At 43.3% G+C, this 17,790-nt stretch overlaps 1 protein-coding gene across 1 annotated transcript; it reads left to right on the forward strand.

The window, feature by feature from the left end:
• Positions 1-7,639: 7,639 nt before the first annotated feature.
• LOC123029183 (matrix metalloproteinase-18-like) lies at positions 7,640-15,103 on the forward strand. The gene is made up of 10 exons (XM_044441816.1): positions 7,640-7,750; positions 8,085-8,320; positions 8,902-9,050; positions 9,137-9,256; positions 10,764-10,925; positions 11,892-12,042; positions 12,202-12,335; positions 12,920-13,079; positions 14,127-14,230; positions 15,000-15,103. The coding sequence occupies exons 1-10, from the start codon at positions 7,643-7,645 to the stop codon at positions 15,101-15,103; spliced, it is 1,428 nt and encodes a 475-aa protein (XP_044297751.1). The 5' UTR covers positions 7,640-7,642.
• Positions 15,104-17,790: the final 2,687 nt, after the last annotated feature.

Genomic DNA, 17,790 nt, shown 5'->3' on the forward strand with positions numbered 1-17,790 from the left:
AGTCTCCCCCAACTGCTCTCTAGATATGATTGTGCTGACCGGGGATGATGGCAGCTGTAGTTCTTATTATTTTGAAGACCCAAAGTTGGGCAAAGCTAAGGCAAACTGTCTGTGGGAGGCTAAACTGTACTTCCTTAGTACAAACAGGTCTTGTAAGGGTTGTTGTGCTTGGACATGTGCCTTGAAGTTCTTTTTGTACTGTGTTTCACCATGTGTTTGTCGCTAAGGCAGAGGGTGTGGGCATATGAAGGAACCGAAGGAACAGAAAATCATGCCAAACCACACATGCACCGTGTTTTGCAAAATTAAGAAATGGAAAAGATGGAACCACTGAGCATTATGAATGAATAAGTTTCACTCTGATAACGAAGCCAGGTAATTCAGGAACCTTGGGAAGCAGCCTGGATTGTGTTCCTATTGCACCAAATCCTGTCTCCATACATAAGGGCATAAGAAAAGCCATGCTGGATCAGACCAATGGTCCATCTTGTCCAGCACTCCATACACACGGTCACAACCAGCTGCCCATAGGATCCTTCAGGCAGGATGGGTGTAAGAGCCGCATCTGCTGGTCTATACAGGCAGGCCACCTCTGGTGAAGGAAGTAGCACATAGTCTGCAAAGCTAGTAACCAGCCCCTTTTTCCGTGAATTGGTCCAATCCCCTTTCAAGGCAATCCACATCGATCAGTGCAGTTCAATATGATTCAGTGGCAACAGATCTGGAAGAGACGCTAAGAGATCCAGCTCTGGAAAAGGAAGCAGAAGTAAAAGAACAAGAGAATATGACATATATTTACACATATTCTGCATTAAGAACCAGCTTACATATTAGATAATTCATTCAGGTGTAAGCTGACAACGCAGAGGCATAATAAATGTGTTGAGTCAGCCTCCCAGGTGCTGCAGATGTGTGCCTCCAAATGTTGCCCTGTAGTATGTCTGGTGGTGATGGGTCCCACAGAGTCCACAAAAAAATACTTAATGTGGCCAAGGATCAAATGCAACCATTGTTTTTAAAGAGGGATTCACCCCTTGGCATGCTTGGAAGATGGCTATGAGTATGTTGATTGTAGCAAAACTGTTACTTGCTTGTACCTGAAACCCCCTTGGGGTGTCAGTGATGAAAAGGTGGTTATTAAAACCTGTTGAAGTGTCTTGGAATGATTGATGGAGTTGATGAATTACAGAAAAGGCCAGATTGATTAAGGGCTCCAGTCCTTTGCCTTTTTCCCTTTCATCTGGCACTGTTGAACACAGTGGACTAACTTCTCATGCATATACACAGAATAATGCTGTTCAAACTTATTTTAAAAAAATGAATTCCACTTGCATCATTTTGGAATGACAGTGATAGTTTGAAGAGACTGGATTATTTAATTTAATCTGTGTAAATGTATTTTTATGTTACATTTTTGGATCAAAGAAGAAGGTGAAGAGCTCTGATTATTTGCTTGCTTCCTTGCTAGGGCTAGAACCAACATCTGGAACATCTGGACAGTGCCCCCCCTCCTCTTCTTTTCTGCATTTTGAGCAGTGTCCAGTAGATGGATCTGTCCTTCACATTGCCCATGATTCCTCCAATGTAGTGTTGGCCCTTACCTTGTGTGAGATTAAAAGGGTGTCTGGAGGGCTGCTGCCACTGCAGCTTGCTAAACCCACCAGGATCCACTGGAAAGAGGAGCTCCACCAGAGGACACAAAGCTCTCGAATCAGGAGCTGTCCATGCTCCTTACTCTATTTTGGGTCAGTGCATGGTACTGACCCAAATGGCACCAAACTGGGCCTTGTCAGAGGATTGGAGTGGGTTCCTGCAGAGTAGGGGGCACGTACAAATTATACAGAAAAACTTACTATCATTTTGAAAAATGATCCCAACCTTTCCAAAATTGGGAGTGGCCAAAGCAAGACTGCCTTTATTCCATCCCCAGTGCTGGTCACAGTGAATGGCTGTAGCTAGGGTTTCAGCTAAAGGGAAGCAGAATCTGTAGCCTAATCAGGAAGTTGTTGGACCGGGAGAATTCCACCTCTCTGTGTAAAGGACTTCAGCAGGGGGAATCGGTCATGGGGGCTCATCTGAACACATATGTTGAGGAAAGCAGTGCAACATGAACAGACAGTCAAGTGTTCTGTACCCATTAAGATGCACTTCTGATTCATGCTCTCCTTCATCTGTGTTTTCTTCCTGTTTTTAAAAATGTTCTTACACACGCACAAATTTAGTTTTCTCCATGTATTTTCTGAGTTTGTTTAGAACCTTTAATGGCACAAACTTTGTCTCATCCATTCTGAGTAATAGAAATGAAATATAATAAAATAGTATAAGGAAAATAGATCCTTGTACTATTTTAGGGCTACCCTGGGGCTCCTAGACATTGTCTGAGGAGCCAGGGCGCGAATTGCGGATTTCCCCATTCAAGCCTTTCTCGACTGAGCTACAGACTGGGAGGGGGAAATCCCCACTCAGGCTCCTTATCTCGAGCTCTGCAGAAGCGCCTCCTTTCGCCAAGTCAGTGTCATGACTTTAGGAAAGGAGGAAATGGACATTTTGGAGGGAAGACTGTGGGCAAGGAAGTGATTGGCTGAACCTATAAGCCTCTTGTCCTCTGGCCCATGTGTGTTCTCTAGATGGGCTCAGAGCCCAGTCTAAAAGAAATGGAAGCAAAGGTGAATGGAGTCAGTGGAAAGCTTTCATCACTCCTGTAGCTTCTCCCACCTGAATAGGATAGACCAGGGTGGGCAGGAAAGGGAGTTCCAAGGTGGGTTGGAAATTCAACTTCCAGCATTTCTGACCACTGGCCACACTGGCAGAGTCAAGCACGAGAGTCATAAATCTCTCTTATTCCTTAACATAGCTGGTTATGTGACCTGGATTTCCCTTAGTGAAGTATATGTACTATTATGACCAAATAATTTCACAGAACTCTATCTGCCCAGCTTTTCCTTTTAGCTTAACTGGTTGCAGGCTGGTGTGAACAGAATGCTGCATTATATGATCCAGGCCGGCTCTTCTGACACTCTTCTGTCCAGCTCTTTCACTCCCCCACCCCAACGTATGTCCTGTTTGCTTGTGGTTTTCCTTTGTTGCATCAGGAGGGACATAAGAGTGGGAAGAACAGGAATCTTCTTTACCTTCATGTTAAGAGTCCACACCCCCACCCTTTAACAAATCCTGCACAAACTGCAAACAAAAATGATGAAACTTCTAGAATCACACAGGAACCTTTCTCTAGACTTTTGTGTCGTGCAGTTCCTGGGAATCAGAAACAAGAGCCTATTTCCATTAATCAAGGTCTCATATCCTTGCATCTGGGAGGTACAGATTGACTGCTTGGGAGCGGGGTGTGTGAATGAGCTGCTTTTCAGCCCTGCCTTCATGGCAGCTGATAAGAAATGGCTCACCTGTTCCCTCCTTCCTGCACAGGTGTGCCAGACTGGGGAAGGGAAGGGAAGGGAAGGGAATGGATTTTCACCTCTACCCCCATCCCGGCAGGGGGGTTTCTTTGAGTCAGTTCCTGCAGGAACAGGCGTGTGTTTATAAGCTGTCATATGTGGAATGTTCCATAAAGCCACAACTATGCCCATGGTAAACACAAAGCTTGTATCCATGTATTTGAATCTGTCTTGTCATGCATCGGATGAAACATTACTTTGCATGCACGTTAAACACAACGGTTAGGATGAGCTGGAAGTGTGTAATCTCTGGACTGGTTGGTAGTGCCAGAGTCCATTTGGATTGCTATTCAATAACTGTATTGTCTTGCGAATTTAATAATATACAAGTATCACACGTAATAAATAACATATTTATTTTTCTATCCTGCTTTTTCACCTCAGCAATAGGACTCAGCAGTGAATAACAAGGAAATCAGGATTAAGAAAATGTTAATTAAAGCAGAGCATAGAACAAGCATATGAAAAACATGATTCAAAGCAATAATAAAATGCATACGCAGCACAGATGAATTAAAATGCGCCAGCTTATATGCCCAAAGCCTGCCAGAATGCAAGCATCTTTGCCTGCCATGGAAAGACAATAGAGAAGTTGCCACCTCACCTTCTTTCACGGGGAGTTCCAGAGTCTGGGAGTAGCCACCAAAAAGACCCTGTCTCCACCCCATATGCCTCTGCCTCTCGTGGTGGGGGGCGGGTGAGAGACGTCCCTCCCCGGAAGGCCATGGGTGTTGACAGGGCAAATGGGGCAGCAAGAGACTTGGGGTGTTAGACCTCTGCTCTGTTTGGAGGACCACCCAGTCTATGTTCTATCCACCTGTTTTGCTTTTATCCACAGATAAAGCAGCACACCATGAGGGAGAACAAGGCCCTCAGAGCTGCGCATTCCCAATTCACACATGTGCAGCAGCCATACTGCAGCCCAGTGGGTCACCCAGTCACGGTCCCCCCCACCATGGCCAAGTGCAGTGAATTTCTATTCAGGTTATAGCACTGGTTTCTGAATGCACATCTCTGCACTTAAATTAGCATGCAGGAGGATTATGCAGATTGGTCAACCCAGAACCCAGCAGGCCACACACTGCCATATCCTAGACCATCTTCAGCCACTGAGCGCAGAAAAAGTGGAACATACCGAACAAATGTTGCTGCACAATGTTATGTGAAATTAAGGCTAGAAAGTCCCTCTTTTCAACAAGCCTGAACAAACTGTGATCTACCAAGCTGAAAGCCCATCTGCTGTATATTGTAGCCTAGCCCTGGTGTGTTTGTTTACTTTTAATCTCAAAGGAATAATGCATACCTTTCAACATGCCAAAGATGAAAACAAGGGAATGTTTACAGTCGCACTCTCATACCGAGTATCTTTTTGTATGTCTCCCACAATCATGATCAGTCTGCATCCTCACTGTTATGCATGGCTGAGAGCTCATTGCCATGTCCTCTGAGTGCAGGACTGCATCAAAGATGGCTGAGGGCCCACGCTGAGAAGGCTGCCCATCGACACGAACTGTGGAACAGCTGTTCTTCCTTTGCACATTCACCTCCTGCTAACTGTGGCCCAGCCCAAGCCCCCAGTGGCAGCGTGAAGGAGTGGGAATCTCACTGCCGGCTTGCTCACTGGCTGTCTGCTTGACCAGGTCAGCTTCAAGGGGAGCTATGGTCAGGCCCCTGCTTGAGGACCACCGCCCAGCAGGGACCCACAGACAAGAGCCTCCCTGGACTTGCTGCTCCTCGTCACCACTGGGATGCCTTGTTCAGCTGCTCGCGCTCTAGCCTAGATAATGGTGGTAGTAAGAAGAAGAGCACCAAATGTCCCTCCATCATTTTCCACGTAGAATTGTAGAATCTTAGAACAGTAGAGTTGGAAGGGGCTTGCTAGGCCATCGAGCCCAACTCTCTACCCAGTGCAGGACTCCAAGTTAAACCACCCCTTTCATCTTGAATGGCTCCAGTGTGGGAGCACCAACAAGCCTCTGTAGGTCATGGGTTCCATTGCTGTACTGTTCTAACAGTCAGGAAGTTTTTCCTGAGGTCCAGCTGGAACCTGGCTTCCTGTAACTTGAGCCCATTATTCCATGACCTGCACTCTGCGATGATAGAGATCCCAGCCCTCTTCTGTGTGAGAGCCTTTCAAGTACCCCCAGTCCCCCAGTTACGAACATCCGAGTTAAGAACAACCCCTACTTATGAATAAACAAACCCAGAAGTCCGACCTTGTCCTTTAGTGGCAAGTGGGTACCCATAGGTGCTAGCTGGCAAGCAGGCACTGGGCAGCAAGTCCTGGGCAGTGAGGGGAGGATGAAAGATGGAAGGAAGGAAGGAAGGAAGGAAGGAAGGAAGGAAGGAAGGAAGGAAGGAAGGGGAAGGAGGAGGGGAAAAGTGCCAAGTGGCACCAGCAAGCAGTGAAGTCAGAACTCAAAAGTGACTCCAGTGGTAGCCCTGCTCCAGCAGCACAATCAAACCCTGATTCTCCAGCACCAGGTTGATCATCATCCAGTTAATGTTAGGCTTAATGGTAGGTCAAGAAGTGCTAACCTTTAATAATCTTTCTACTATTTTTTCTATCTTTCTATCTAAACTTGGTTAAGAATCATACTGTATACCTACATACCCACATACAGATTCTCCCCCACCTTTCTCTCTTCAGTACCTGTAGTTACTGTTTTACTATCATTATTGAAATGCTGCATTGTGTTTAAGATGTTTTACTGAATATGGAAGTGTTTCATATGTTTCTATTGTATGTGATCCAACTTACATACAAATTCAACTTAAAGACGATCTCAAGAACAGAACACATTCTTAACTCAGAGACTAGGTGTATTTGAATCTTCTGAATCTTCTCTTCTCAAGACTAAACATGCCCAGTTCTTTCCATCTCTCCTCACAGGACTTTGTTTCCAGTCCCTGCATCATCCTTGTTGTTCTCCACTGAACTCTTTCCAGTCCGTCTGCATCTTTCTTGACATGTGGTGCCCAGAACTGGACTCAGTACTTGAGATGGGGTCTAACTAGTGCTGAGTAGAGGTGAACCAGTACCTCACCTGCCAAACAAGCAAGGGTAGCAGTGAGGAGAAATTAGAAGAGGGTCAACAACAGCTAGTCACAACCCCCATGAGAAAGAGGAGCCCATTAAAGGTATTTTGCCTATGGACCATCAAAGGCATGGTGTTAGCTCCATCTGTACCATCTCTCTGTTAGGAAAGGACCTGGTCTGGGTTGATTTAAAAGACAAGGGAGAAATGGTTCTTTTTGGTTCCTGTTATGCTGATGGCTAGATGAGGGCTTTCAACCCTGCTTAACATTGTCCATGCTGGCTGGGGTTGATAAGCGCTGCAGTCAAAACATCTGGAGGGAGCCAGCTTGGGGAAATTAATTTAGCAAGTAGCTTAATATTTCCAGTTTGGGATAATTCTCCAGCCTCTGACATTTATTGGTAAAGATAGCAAGAAAGGATGAGTTTGGAATTGGCTTATTTACTTAATGTGTCTGGTATTTTTTGACTTGGTCTCAGGAACTGGGATAATTAATTTTGTGATTTTTAACTGAGATGTCATTCTGAATCAGTAAACAGTAACCATGATGACTTGGTTGAAATTTACTGATAAGTACCAAATCTTTATAGCTTTCTCTGCTGGCCTCCTCATAAAATGATTGAAATTTACTATAGAAATGCCCTAAAAAGCAGTCCTATGCTGACAGACTATATAGTATTTATTATGTGTATATATTCATGTTTCATTCAGACATCGGTTCACTTCCTGTTATGATTCATAATTTATATAGATGGTTTTTGTATAAAAATCCAGTCAATCAGTTCATGCAAGTCAATCAAAATTCAATGACCAAATCCTAAGACAGGCAAAATCACATCTGAAGCTAGAAAGAGTTGTTTGTTTAGAAGAAAGGGTTATTCCCATCCATGAAAAAGAAACTCCTACTTATTAGTAATTTCCAAATCAAGGCTTTAGAAGGTAGCAGCCCGTGTTGTGTGTCACTCTGCTAAAAGGAGGCTTTTCTGTGTTTGGCAAGTCAGCGGATGTTATAATATTGTGAGTCATGATTTTGTTGATTTTGTACCAGAGTCATGAAGCGTATATATAGAGGGACACTGGAAGCACACAGACAGATCCACTGGCAGAGGGCAGAGTTGGGACACTCAGCCAGGTGCAGAACTGAAAGCCAAGATGAAGCGTTTCCTGCTGATCGTCGCCCTCTGTGGAGCACTTTCTTGTGCCTTGCCTGTAATCCAAGAAACTGAACAAATCTCCAAAGAGGACATGATGCTTGCCAAGGTAACAGTTGAAGGGAGTGCTTAGATGGAGCAGAAGAGAAGCAGATGCTGTTAGCACATTGACTAGAAATAGGTAGTCTTTAAGTGTGTTGCATAACAGGACACTGGGTGTGATCTTATGCATAATGATGGGCTGGGAAATGTTGGATTCAGGCCCCATTCCCTGCATGTTGGGGATGGGTAAGTTGACGCTTCTTGGCCTCCATTCCTTTATCTGGAAAACAGATGCGATAGATGAATGGCTTTCTTCATTGGGAACAAAGGCCCATTTTGAAAAGCAAAAAACTCCATGTAAACATTTTTAACTATTCTAATGTGTCTGCTCTTCTCATCAGAAATATATGGAAAGCTACTACCCTGAATCAGACTCAACGCCTGTTGTAAGAAGCAAAATCATCCCTGAACACAGAATACTACAAATGCAGCAGTTCTTTGGACTGAAAGTGACAGGCAAACTAGATAAAAACACTTTGGATGCAATGAAAAAACCCAGGTGTGGCGTTCCTGATATAGGGGAATACAATACTTTTCCCAGTTCTCCAAAATGGAAAAAGAACGACTTGAAATATCGGTAAGATTGCCATACCATTCAAAGAGCTTTGGCTATTGGGTGGTATAGAGATGTAATAAATAAAATAAAGAGTAATAATGCTTCCCTTTCATGCTATGATGCCACTTAAAGATGTTATTATTAGAGCATTCCCTGGCTCCCAGGATCCAGAACAGTATCCTGGAATAGAAAGTATATAGGAAGGATTTTGTGGGGAAGAGGAATGGAATGGAGTATCCTGGAAGAAGGCTTACACCTTTAACTCCAAGTGCTCCAGAGTACACCTATTTTCAGGTTGGTTTGATAGTAAGCCTGTATGATTCCTTGGAAAGATGAGTGATGGCTTTCCCTGAAAGTCGGCTGGTCCACCATTCCTGATCTTTCCCTGCCATGAAGATCTGCTGTGATATGCTGAGTACGTTGCAGGTGGCACTGGCAGTTTGTATGAAGCCCGGTGTGCCTGGTCGTTGCACCCAAAAGCCTATGTAGACATCCCTAGAAATGCAGATGTGAAGTGAAGCAGCTGTGAAATGATGCATATGCTTGAAGGGGGATGTCTCTTATTCTGTCCATCAATTCAACTATTGCTGGCTATTCCACAGTGTTCTGAACTACACACCAGACATGGACAAGGCAGATGTAGATAATGCAATTGCGAGAGCCTGGAAAGTGTGGAGTGATGTGACCCCCCTGACCTTCACCCGGGTTTATGGAGAGTCTGCAGATATAGATATTTCTTTCGCTGCTGGATGTAAGTAATCACATACAAATGAAACCTGGGTAGAATCACCTAATTCTTGAGTGGAAGACTGATATCTGTGTTTTTGACTTTTTAAGCCCATGGTGACTATATTCCCTTTGATGGACAAGGTGGACAGCTGGCTCATGCCTACTCACCTGCCTTTGGTGGAGATGCCCATTTTGATGAGGATGAAATATGGACAAGAGATTTGAAAGGTATTCTTCCCTCTCAAATCATTCAGTTGTGCATGTGTTTGTTACAGCTTCAGGTGATTCCTAGCACCATGAACTGCAAAGTGATGAGATGCAAGGACCAGTCAGGTTTCATAAGGGAGAATGTGGGGTTTTGTCATTACTTTTAAGACAAAAGCAGCTCTAATGTTATTTCTTGGTCTTATGGTCCATTGATGAAGACATAGTAAGACAGTCAATCGTAGCTCCAGTAAAAGCAATGATATTGGTAATGTGAACCAACCAGGACAAGTTATGAGCTGCCATGCTGAACACAGCTCACCAGGTTGTATTGTGGCAACCTGAGTGCTTGGAAAATTCTCCACTCCCACATTTTCACACACTTTTTGTAGCCCTTATTGGGGTCTGTCTGGCCTGCTGTAAATGAGGGAAATGAGCACAACCCTGTATTGAGTTTGGTGGGTCACAAACATGAGACTACAGAGTAATGGGAAAGCTGTCCATCCAAGTCTAGCTTTCATTATTTCAATGCATAACTTGCATATTTGCATAAAGAAAATTTAAGTTATAAAATATACTATAAAAGTGTGACCCTAGTGTGTGTTGGCACTTCCTATGAACTCCACTATGAAATATATTTCATACATATACCAATGTCTGGGTTTGTGCAACATGATAGCACATTGTGGGTTGCTACCCATGATAGGTTGTCCTGTCATGTGACCTAAGACTGATTACTGTAGGGAACTGAGAGTAAGTTACCTGCTTTTGTAAATTAAAGATGCATATTTCTGATGGCTAGAAGCAGAAGGCACATATCATCATCAGTCATTATATTTCTGTACCACCTATAGCCGAAACTCTCTGGGTGGTTCACAGCATTAAGTCACCCACTAAGATTCCAACCAGGAATTAGGCAGGATCAGGCACTTCAGGCTATATGAAAGCTATGTCATGTGCCACAGCCTTCTAGAAACCATGCCTGATAGGCATTTTTATGCAGTAGTCAAATATTCAAGAACAAGCAAATGAGTCTATTTCTAGTTGGAGACGCCTTCATAATGCAGTTTTATCTTGCTTTTACCTCAGCTGCTTTTAAAACAAATCTGCAAAAATGCATTTAAACATTCATTAAATATGTAATTTATCTTCAAACATGCATCTCTAAATGTATTCCTTCCTAAAATGCACATTTTGGATTGCATTTTGTTTTTGTTTGGTTGGTTGGTTGGATTTTTGGAAGGAGACATGACAGTAGGACAGTTTCCAGAGAGTAACTAACTTACTTTATTGCAGCAAAATCATTAAGGGTCTTGTCACACTTGAAGACTAAGTTCTAGTATGTATTTATGGAGCCACAAAATGCAAAATGTGAAAGCAGTGTAATAATCCTAAAATTAGTCCAAAAGTACAGATTGGGCCAGTTCATATCACAGTTTGTAAAGACCGAATTCCTCAGAGTTCAGGACTAATGCACAATGTCATGTTATTTTTAAGCAAAAGTAAATCATGTTCTCTTGTTTTCCTTTAGGAACTAACCTGTTTCTTGTTGCTGCCCATGAGTTTGGCCACTCCCTGGGACTTGGGCATTCCAGGGTTTGGGGGGCCCTGATGTTTCCAACCTACCAGCCTTGGGATCCCCAGAACCTCAGGCTGCATCCAGATGACATTGAAGGCATCCAACATCTGTATGGTAAGTGCAGTTGCTGAGCAGAATTTGTGGATTGATTCCATGTACAAGCATTGAATCCAGGTTTAGGCCTATGCAGCTGGGCTGGTGGGAAGAGGGATCTCCTCTTCCTGTCCCCTGTGGCACTCCTGTCCGCCGCCATACTCCACCCCAGCCTGATTTTCAGGGTCCCCCCCTTTCTCTCCATGACACAGCATTTTATATATGAATTTCTAATATTTTTATCCTGCCCTTTTTCCTGCAAGCAATTCAAGGCCACGCACATAATCTCCTACTCTCTTCATAGCAACCCTGTGAGGCAGCTTAAGCTGAGACAGAGTGACTGGGCCAAGGTTACCCAGAGTGCTCCATGGCCAAGTGGGGATGAGAAGCAGGCTCTCCCGAGTCCCAGGTCAACACACTACATACCACACTGGCTCTCAGCAATGCCCCCAGTCCTATGTGTAGCATGGAAAAGCAAGTTGCACTCATTGCTAAAGAGGACAGTTTTTGCAAGCAGAAGCTGCCAACCCTGGACATTTGCCTACTTGTTGATCTGAGGTCAAGTTATTTGAATGTTTGTGGAGGAACCCAGTAAATGTAATGTTTGACCATAGGGATATCTGCTATGGGCAGATGTAGCTCCGTCTTCTCCTCCTCCTCCTCCTCCTCCTCCTCCTCCTCCTCCTCCTCCTCCAATACTTTCTTATTGCAAAGTAAGATCAACTGAACACAACCAATGGTACTGACTTAAAACAGACAGTCATGGATTTGGGCTGTGGGTTTTCTGCCCATTGCTAACATGGATTCTGGATCCTCCTAGGTCCAGCCAAGTGTTAATTAATGGTTTGAGTTTTAAAGAACTTATCATTGAGTATATTGCTGTGTCTCACTTTACTATCTTAGAACAATGTTGCTTGCACTGTCTTGGAGCTGTATCTTTCCAAATGCTGACTGTCCTTCAGCTATTCTCTTTACCTCTTTTCCAAGGATCCCCTGAAGATAGTGAAGGTTCATCAGGAAACAATGTACCACCACCAGTCGTTCCAACAGAAGCACCATCAACAGACATGTGTGACCCTCACCTAACTTTTGATGCAGTTACTACTCTCCGAAAGGAAACTGTGTTCTTTAAAGACAGGTAAATTAGGCCAACCATTGAGTCCATTTAATTCTAGACACTCCCGTACCTGTGACTGAACCTGGGATCTTTTGTATGTAAACGTACAAACCAATGGACCAATGTCCAGTCAATCTTCAGTAAATATTCAAATATTCTTTCTGCTTTTCTTTGCTCCAGCTTCTTCTGGAGAAAGAATCCCTTGAGAAGAGACATTGAAAAAACTCCTATTTCTGCTTTCTGGCCAGTGTTGAGCAGTGGTATAGATGCTGCCTATGAAAATGAAGTTGATGACACAGTATTTCTTTTCAAAGGTAAGTACTCTAAATTGTGTATGTTTCTGCTTAATGCAAATGTGCTGAAAGTTATGTATCTAAGGAGGTTGGAAAGAAGAAAAAAATGCCCCATTACTGAACTGTCACAGACTGTGTGCAACTTGATATCATCGCCAGGTTCCCATTGCTGCAGTGGCTACAATAGTGGCCTAAAGTGAAGTAAGATGTTCCTTGTACAAGAATCTGTATTTACTGATTTATTTATTTATATTTATGTTCCATCTTATTTCCTCCCAAGCAACTCAGGGTGGCTTACATATTTCTCCTCCTCTCAACCATATGCTCAGAAAAACAACCCTGTAAGGTAGACTGACCTGAGAGGTTGTGATTGGTCCAAAGTCACTCAGTAAGCTCCACAGCTGAGCTGGGATGAGAATCCAGATCTCCTGAGTTCCACTCCCATACTCTTAAACACTCCATCACACTAGCTTTCCTAATGCACTTTGGTTTCTTCTTTTGTCCTTTTTTCTGATGACAGTTTCTGTAATGTCCTTTCTAGAGAATGTAGTATAAGGAGAGCCCAGAGGATCTAATTAGCATCCATTTAATCTTTCCTTCCACAGGACATAAGTACTGGGCTACCAAGGGAAGCATCATTCAGCCTGGATTCCCAAAGAACATCCACCACTTGGGCTTCCCCAGAACAGTTCAGAAAATTGATGCAGCTGCTTATGACAAAAGCTCAAAGAAAACATACTTCTTTTCAGGCAACAGCTATTGGAGGTAAGGGGGAAATTTTCCAACCCATGCTGAAAAGGCCCGAAAGCAAGCCACTGCATGCTTTTAATCCCTTGCCACCTCAATACAAAGAATGCACCCCATTCCTCTTGCTGATTTACTGTGCACCCCCAAATCAACTCTTGATTTGGGGTTGATCACATCTGGTTCCCTCTCCAGAAAGCTGTTCTTCTCCCACTTGAAGTGAATGGCTTTTTATAGTCTCTAGTAATGCTAGCCAGTACGGAACAGGTCATAGAGTGTTGGACAAGAGGTCCAGGTTCTAGTCCCCAGCAGGTCACAAAACTAACAGGGTGACTTGAGGCCAGTCACTGATTCACAGCCTAACCTACCTCATAAAATTGTTTTAAAGTCAGAGCAGAGAGGAGGAGGTTTATTTAAGCCCCTTTGGGTTCTTTGGAGGTAGAAAGCCAGTGTGGTGTGGTGGTTAGAGTGTTAGACTGAGGACCTGGGAGATCTGGGTTCTAATCCCCACTTGGCCATGAACCTTCAGACTCTCAGCCCAACTTACCTCACAGGGTTCTTGTTGTGAGGATAAAAGCTGGAGCTATGTAAACTGCTATGGAGTTCCTCACAAGAGAAAAAGCAAGATAGAAATCCAATGTCAGCATCAGCATGATAATGATATAACATCACAGATTTAAATAATCTGCTACTTTTAATTGTCACTTAGCTGAGAAAATTGCCCCATGAGAAGCTGTTCTGCATCACCTTCAGTTGAGGTGTTTGCTCTGACCTCCAAGCTGCATTACTGTACAGAATAACTTTGGAATGGTGACTCCCAAGGAGCACACAAAGCCTCTCACTCAAACTCCAGCCCATTTACCCTTATTCTGGTGGTGGAAAAGCAACCCCACCTCCTTTCCCCAATAGCAGTATGACTTGGAATCACCAGCACATGTCAAATGCCATGATTTTACATGCATCATGCCCTGTCACATGTTTCACATGTAAAAGGATTCCATGAAGCTATTTCAGGGTGGTTCCCATGCCTTGCTCTTACATGCATTTTCAACCCATGAATTTCTTTAGATACGATGAAGCCAAGCATTCCATGGAGAAAGGCTATCCAAGGAAGATAACGGTGGATTTCCATGAAACTGGTCACAAGGTGGATGCTGCTTTTCTAGTCAATGGTAAGCAGAAGATCTTAATAGTATTGACATCCAAAGCACAGTAGAGTGAGTGTTTGGTTGTAATTGCAAGGGAAATGAATTATTTCCATAAAAATAATTCTGTATTTATTCTGTATAATTCTGTATTTCTGGGGCTCCTGTAAGTTGGTATCTCAGGACTGTGTCCATGTCAGAACTTAGGAAGAATTAATCATCATGCATGGAATCCTGTCTGTAAGGTGGGAGAAGACATTGCAAGTTCAAGGGTGATGCTATCTATAGAATTTTGGAGGTCTCAGTGAGCTTCTTCGAGTTGACCAAGCTCTCTGGGCAAAAAAGATTTCTGAATGCCTAATTCTGGTTTCTGTCCTTATTAATGAGAACACTTGTTCTGAAAAACTATCCACCATGATGTGGATGCCCTAAGCTTCCAGATAACACTGAGTCTGTACCATTTGCCAAACCTGAGGCTTGCAGACACACAAAAAATCTTCAAGAACCATTCCTGTGATTAACAGCTCCTTTTAATTGGCCTATATGTCAATGTATGTATTCACACAAGCAGTTGCATCAGTGTAAGTTCCATTCCTTTCACTGATTCTGCAGCAGCGTATCAATCATACCAAACCGTATATATTTCCTGTTTTAAATATGGTGTCCTTTCTGAGAAGAAACATTGCATTCAAATGTGAAGAATTCTAGAGAGAAAAATGCAAGCTTCAGTACAGGACTGGAGAGCCGCCTGCACCTATCAGATTCACAATCTTTACCTTTCTCATGGTTCTTTCAGGACATCTCTACCTCTTCAACGGCTCCAAGCAATATGAGTTTGACAGCAGAACCAAACAATTTCTGGGAGAAACGAAGAGCAACCGCAGGCTTGGCTGCCAATGATGACTAAGGAAGCATGAAGTAGGCAATGGAATTCCTGCATCGCGGTGCATCAATCGAGCACCAACTTCTGCATTGTGCTGGCCTTCCTTGTGCCAGCCTCCTGCTTTTGAGCCACCAAAAAATACTGCCATGACTGACCACTTTTAGTAAATCAAAAGGTTAACTCTGAATATGTATCTATTTAATATAAATTATTGCATTAAAATATTTGTCAACTTCTTTGTGGCTATGTCAAGTGATTTGTCTTTCCATATAAGATGCTTCTGGTTGGTTTTGTTGCACACAAGCGTAAATCCACAGGTTCCTACAAGGAGAGGAGGCCAACTGGTCACCTTCTTGCCCCTTCATTTTCATAATGGTCAGCCCAAGCCACTCATTCCTACTCTGTGTTCTGTACTGCATTGTGAGGAGCTTGCTCTTCAGAGAGCTATCCAGTGTTTCCTGCTATCCAGTATCCTGTCTTATTTCATTTGTTTATCAATTTTTAAAATGCTGGCTTTCTGCCAACAGTCTCCCAAAGTGGTATGCTAGGCAGGATTGTAAAAGCTATTTCAAGCAATAAGCTTTTAACAAGAGCATCAGAAAAATCCAGAAAGTGGAACTAGCTGCTAGTTTCCCATTAGCAACCATTAAATGCTGAGGAAAGATATACATTCTCACTGTCACCACAAAAACAAGTAATGGGGGTCAAGTCTAAGTTTCCAGTGCTGAACTTCCTCTCACTGTATAAGTTGTATTTAGCCATTAGGAGTACTTAGACCTGTCCTTTATGGACTTCCCTTTCCCAAGTGAGGGTCCCCAGATGTTTTCACAGATTCATAGATTCACAGAACAGCACTGGTCAGAAGGGGCAAGGAAGGCCATTGAGTCCAACCCCCTGGTAGTCTGGAAGAGCAGACAACCTCTTTTGGCAACCGGTTCCACTGAGGTACTGCTCTCACAGTCAGAATATTCTTCCTTCAGTCTAGCCAGTTCCGTGTCCTACAATCTGGAATGAACGAGAAGAGGTCTTTTCCATCTTCTCTGTGGCAGCCTTTGAGGTACGTGTAGAGTGCTATCAAGTCACCTCATAGTCTTCTTTTCTCAAGGCTGAACAGGCCCAGTTCTTTCAGCCTCTCATCATAAGACTTATTTTCCTGGCCCTGTAATGTCATTTTTGTCCTTCTCTGAACCCTCTCCAGATTATCAGCATTCTTTTAAATTTGATTGCCCAAAACTGAATGCTGTATTCCAGATGAAGAATGACTAATGCAGAGTACAGGAAATGGGTACTTCTGTATTTCTGGAAGTCATACCTCTGTTTTTGCAAAATAGTGTTGTGTTGTGTGTGTTGTGTTGTTTTTAGGTGCATCACACTGCTGGCTCATATTTAGCTTGTTGTGTACAACAACTCCAAGGTTTTTTACTTTTTCAGTGCTGTTGAGCCAGGTATCCCCATCTTGTATTGGTGCAGATGATTTTTTCCCTTTGGCCTAGGTGGAGAACTTGGCATTTCTCTCTCTTGAATACCATTCTGCTGCATTCAAGCTTGTCTAGGTCTCTCTGGATTTTCTTTTTGCCTTTCAGGGCATTACCCATTCCACCCAGTTTAGTATCATTTGCGAATTTAATTATCTCTCCCTGGATTTCCTTATCAAGATAGTTAATAAAAATGTTGAAGAGTGCTGGTCCCAGGACTGAACCCTGTGGTACCCCACTAGTGACTCTTCTCCAGGATGAGAAACTGCCATTGATGGGCACTCTCTGTGACCTATTTTGAAGCCAGCTATGAATCCACCCAGCAGTAGTTCCGTCAAGCCCACATTTGCTATTTTATTTATTAGGATGTTGTGCGGCATTTTGTCGAAGACTTTGCTAAAACCAAGCTAAATAAAGTGCACTGCATTTCCTTTGTGCATTTGACAATGAATGAGATTAGGTTGGTTCGGCAGGACTTATCCTTCAGAAATCCATTTTGGTTTCTGCTTATCACGACATTTTCCTCAAGGTGTGTTCAGACTGCTTGTTTAATGATTTGCTTCTGTACTTTCCCAGGGATTGAAATTAGACTAGCTGGTCTATAGTTCCCCAGTTCATCTGTCTTCCCTTTCTTGTAGATGGGGATCAATCAGCACTCCTCCAGTCATCTGGCACTTTCCCTGCTCTCCAAGATTTCTCACATATTGTATATAGTGGCCTAGAGAGCTCTTGCACCGGTTACTTTAATAATCTAGGATGGAGGCTGTCAGGTCCTGGAGATCGGAATGCCTCCAGCTCTTCAGGGAGCTCCTTGACCATTTGTCTGTTGGTCTTTGGCTGCCATCCTTTTCTTTCATTTTGCATTACCTCCTCTCTAGGCAGGTCACTTTTCTTTTGTGTGAGAAGACTGGGCTGAAGTAGGAGTTGAGCAACTCTGCTTTTTCCTTGTCATCTGTTATCTTTTTGCCATCCTTGACAAGTTGGTGTATGCCTCTTTCTTTTGTTTGTCTTTTATTTTGTACTTAGCTCTAGAGGTTTTCTTATTATTTTTAACACGCCTCTCTAGTTTCAGTACATAATTCATTTTAGCCTTCCTGACTCCATCCCTGCAAGTTTTTGCTGTCTGTTTATACTCTTCTTTTGAAGCTTGACCTCCTTTCCACTTCCTCTACATTTTCTACTTAGCTTTTAAGTTGTAGCCTAACTTTTTATGAAGCCATAAAGGTGGG

This window comes from Varanus komodoensis, unplaced genomic scaffold, assembly GCF_004798865.1.
Source record: "Varanus komodoensis strain SLA01 unplaced genomic scaffold, ASM479886v1 scaffold4, whole genome shotgun sequence".
NCBI lineage: Eukaryota > Metazoa > Chordata > Lepidosauria > Squamata > Varanidae > Varanus > Varanus komodoensis.

Bases quoted from the DNA above. Each gene is read 5' to 3' on its own strand.
- LOC123029183 (XM_044441816.1), top strand. From the start codon at position 7,643: ATGAAGCGTTTCCTGCTGATCGTCGCCCTCTGTGGAGCACTTTCTTGT. The intron at 9,051-9,136 runs GTAAGTAATCAC...TGACTTTTTAAG, and splicing joins TATTTCTTTCGCTGCTGGAT to CCCATGGTGACTATATTCCC. The intron at 9,257-10,763 runs GTATTCTTCCCT...GTTTTCCTTTAG, and splicing joins ATGGACAAGAGATTTGAAAG to GAACTAACCTGTTTCTTGTT.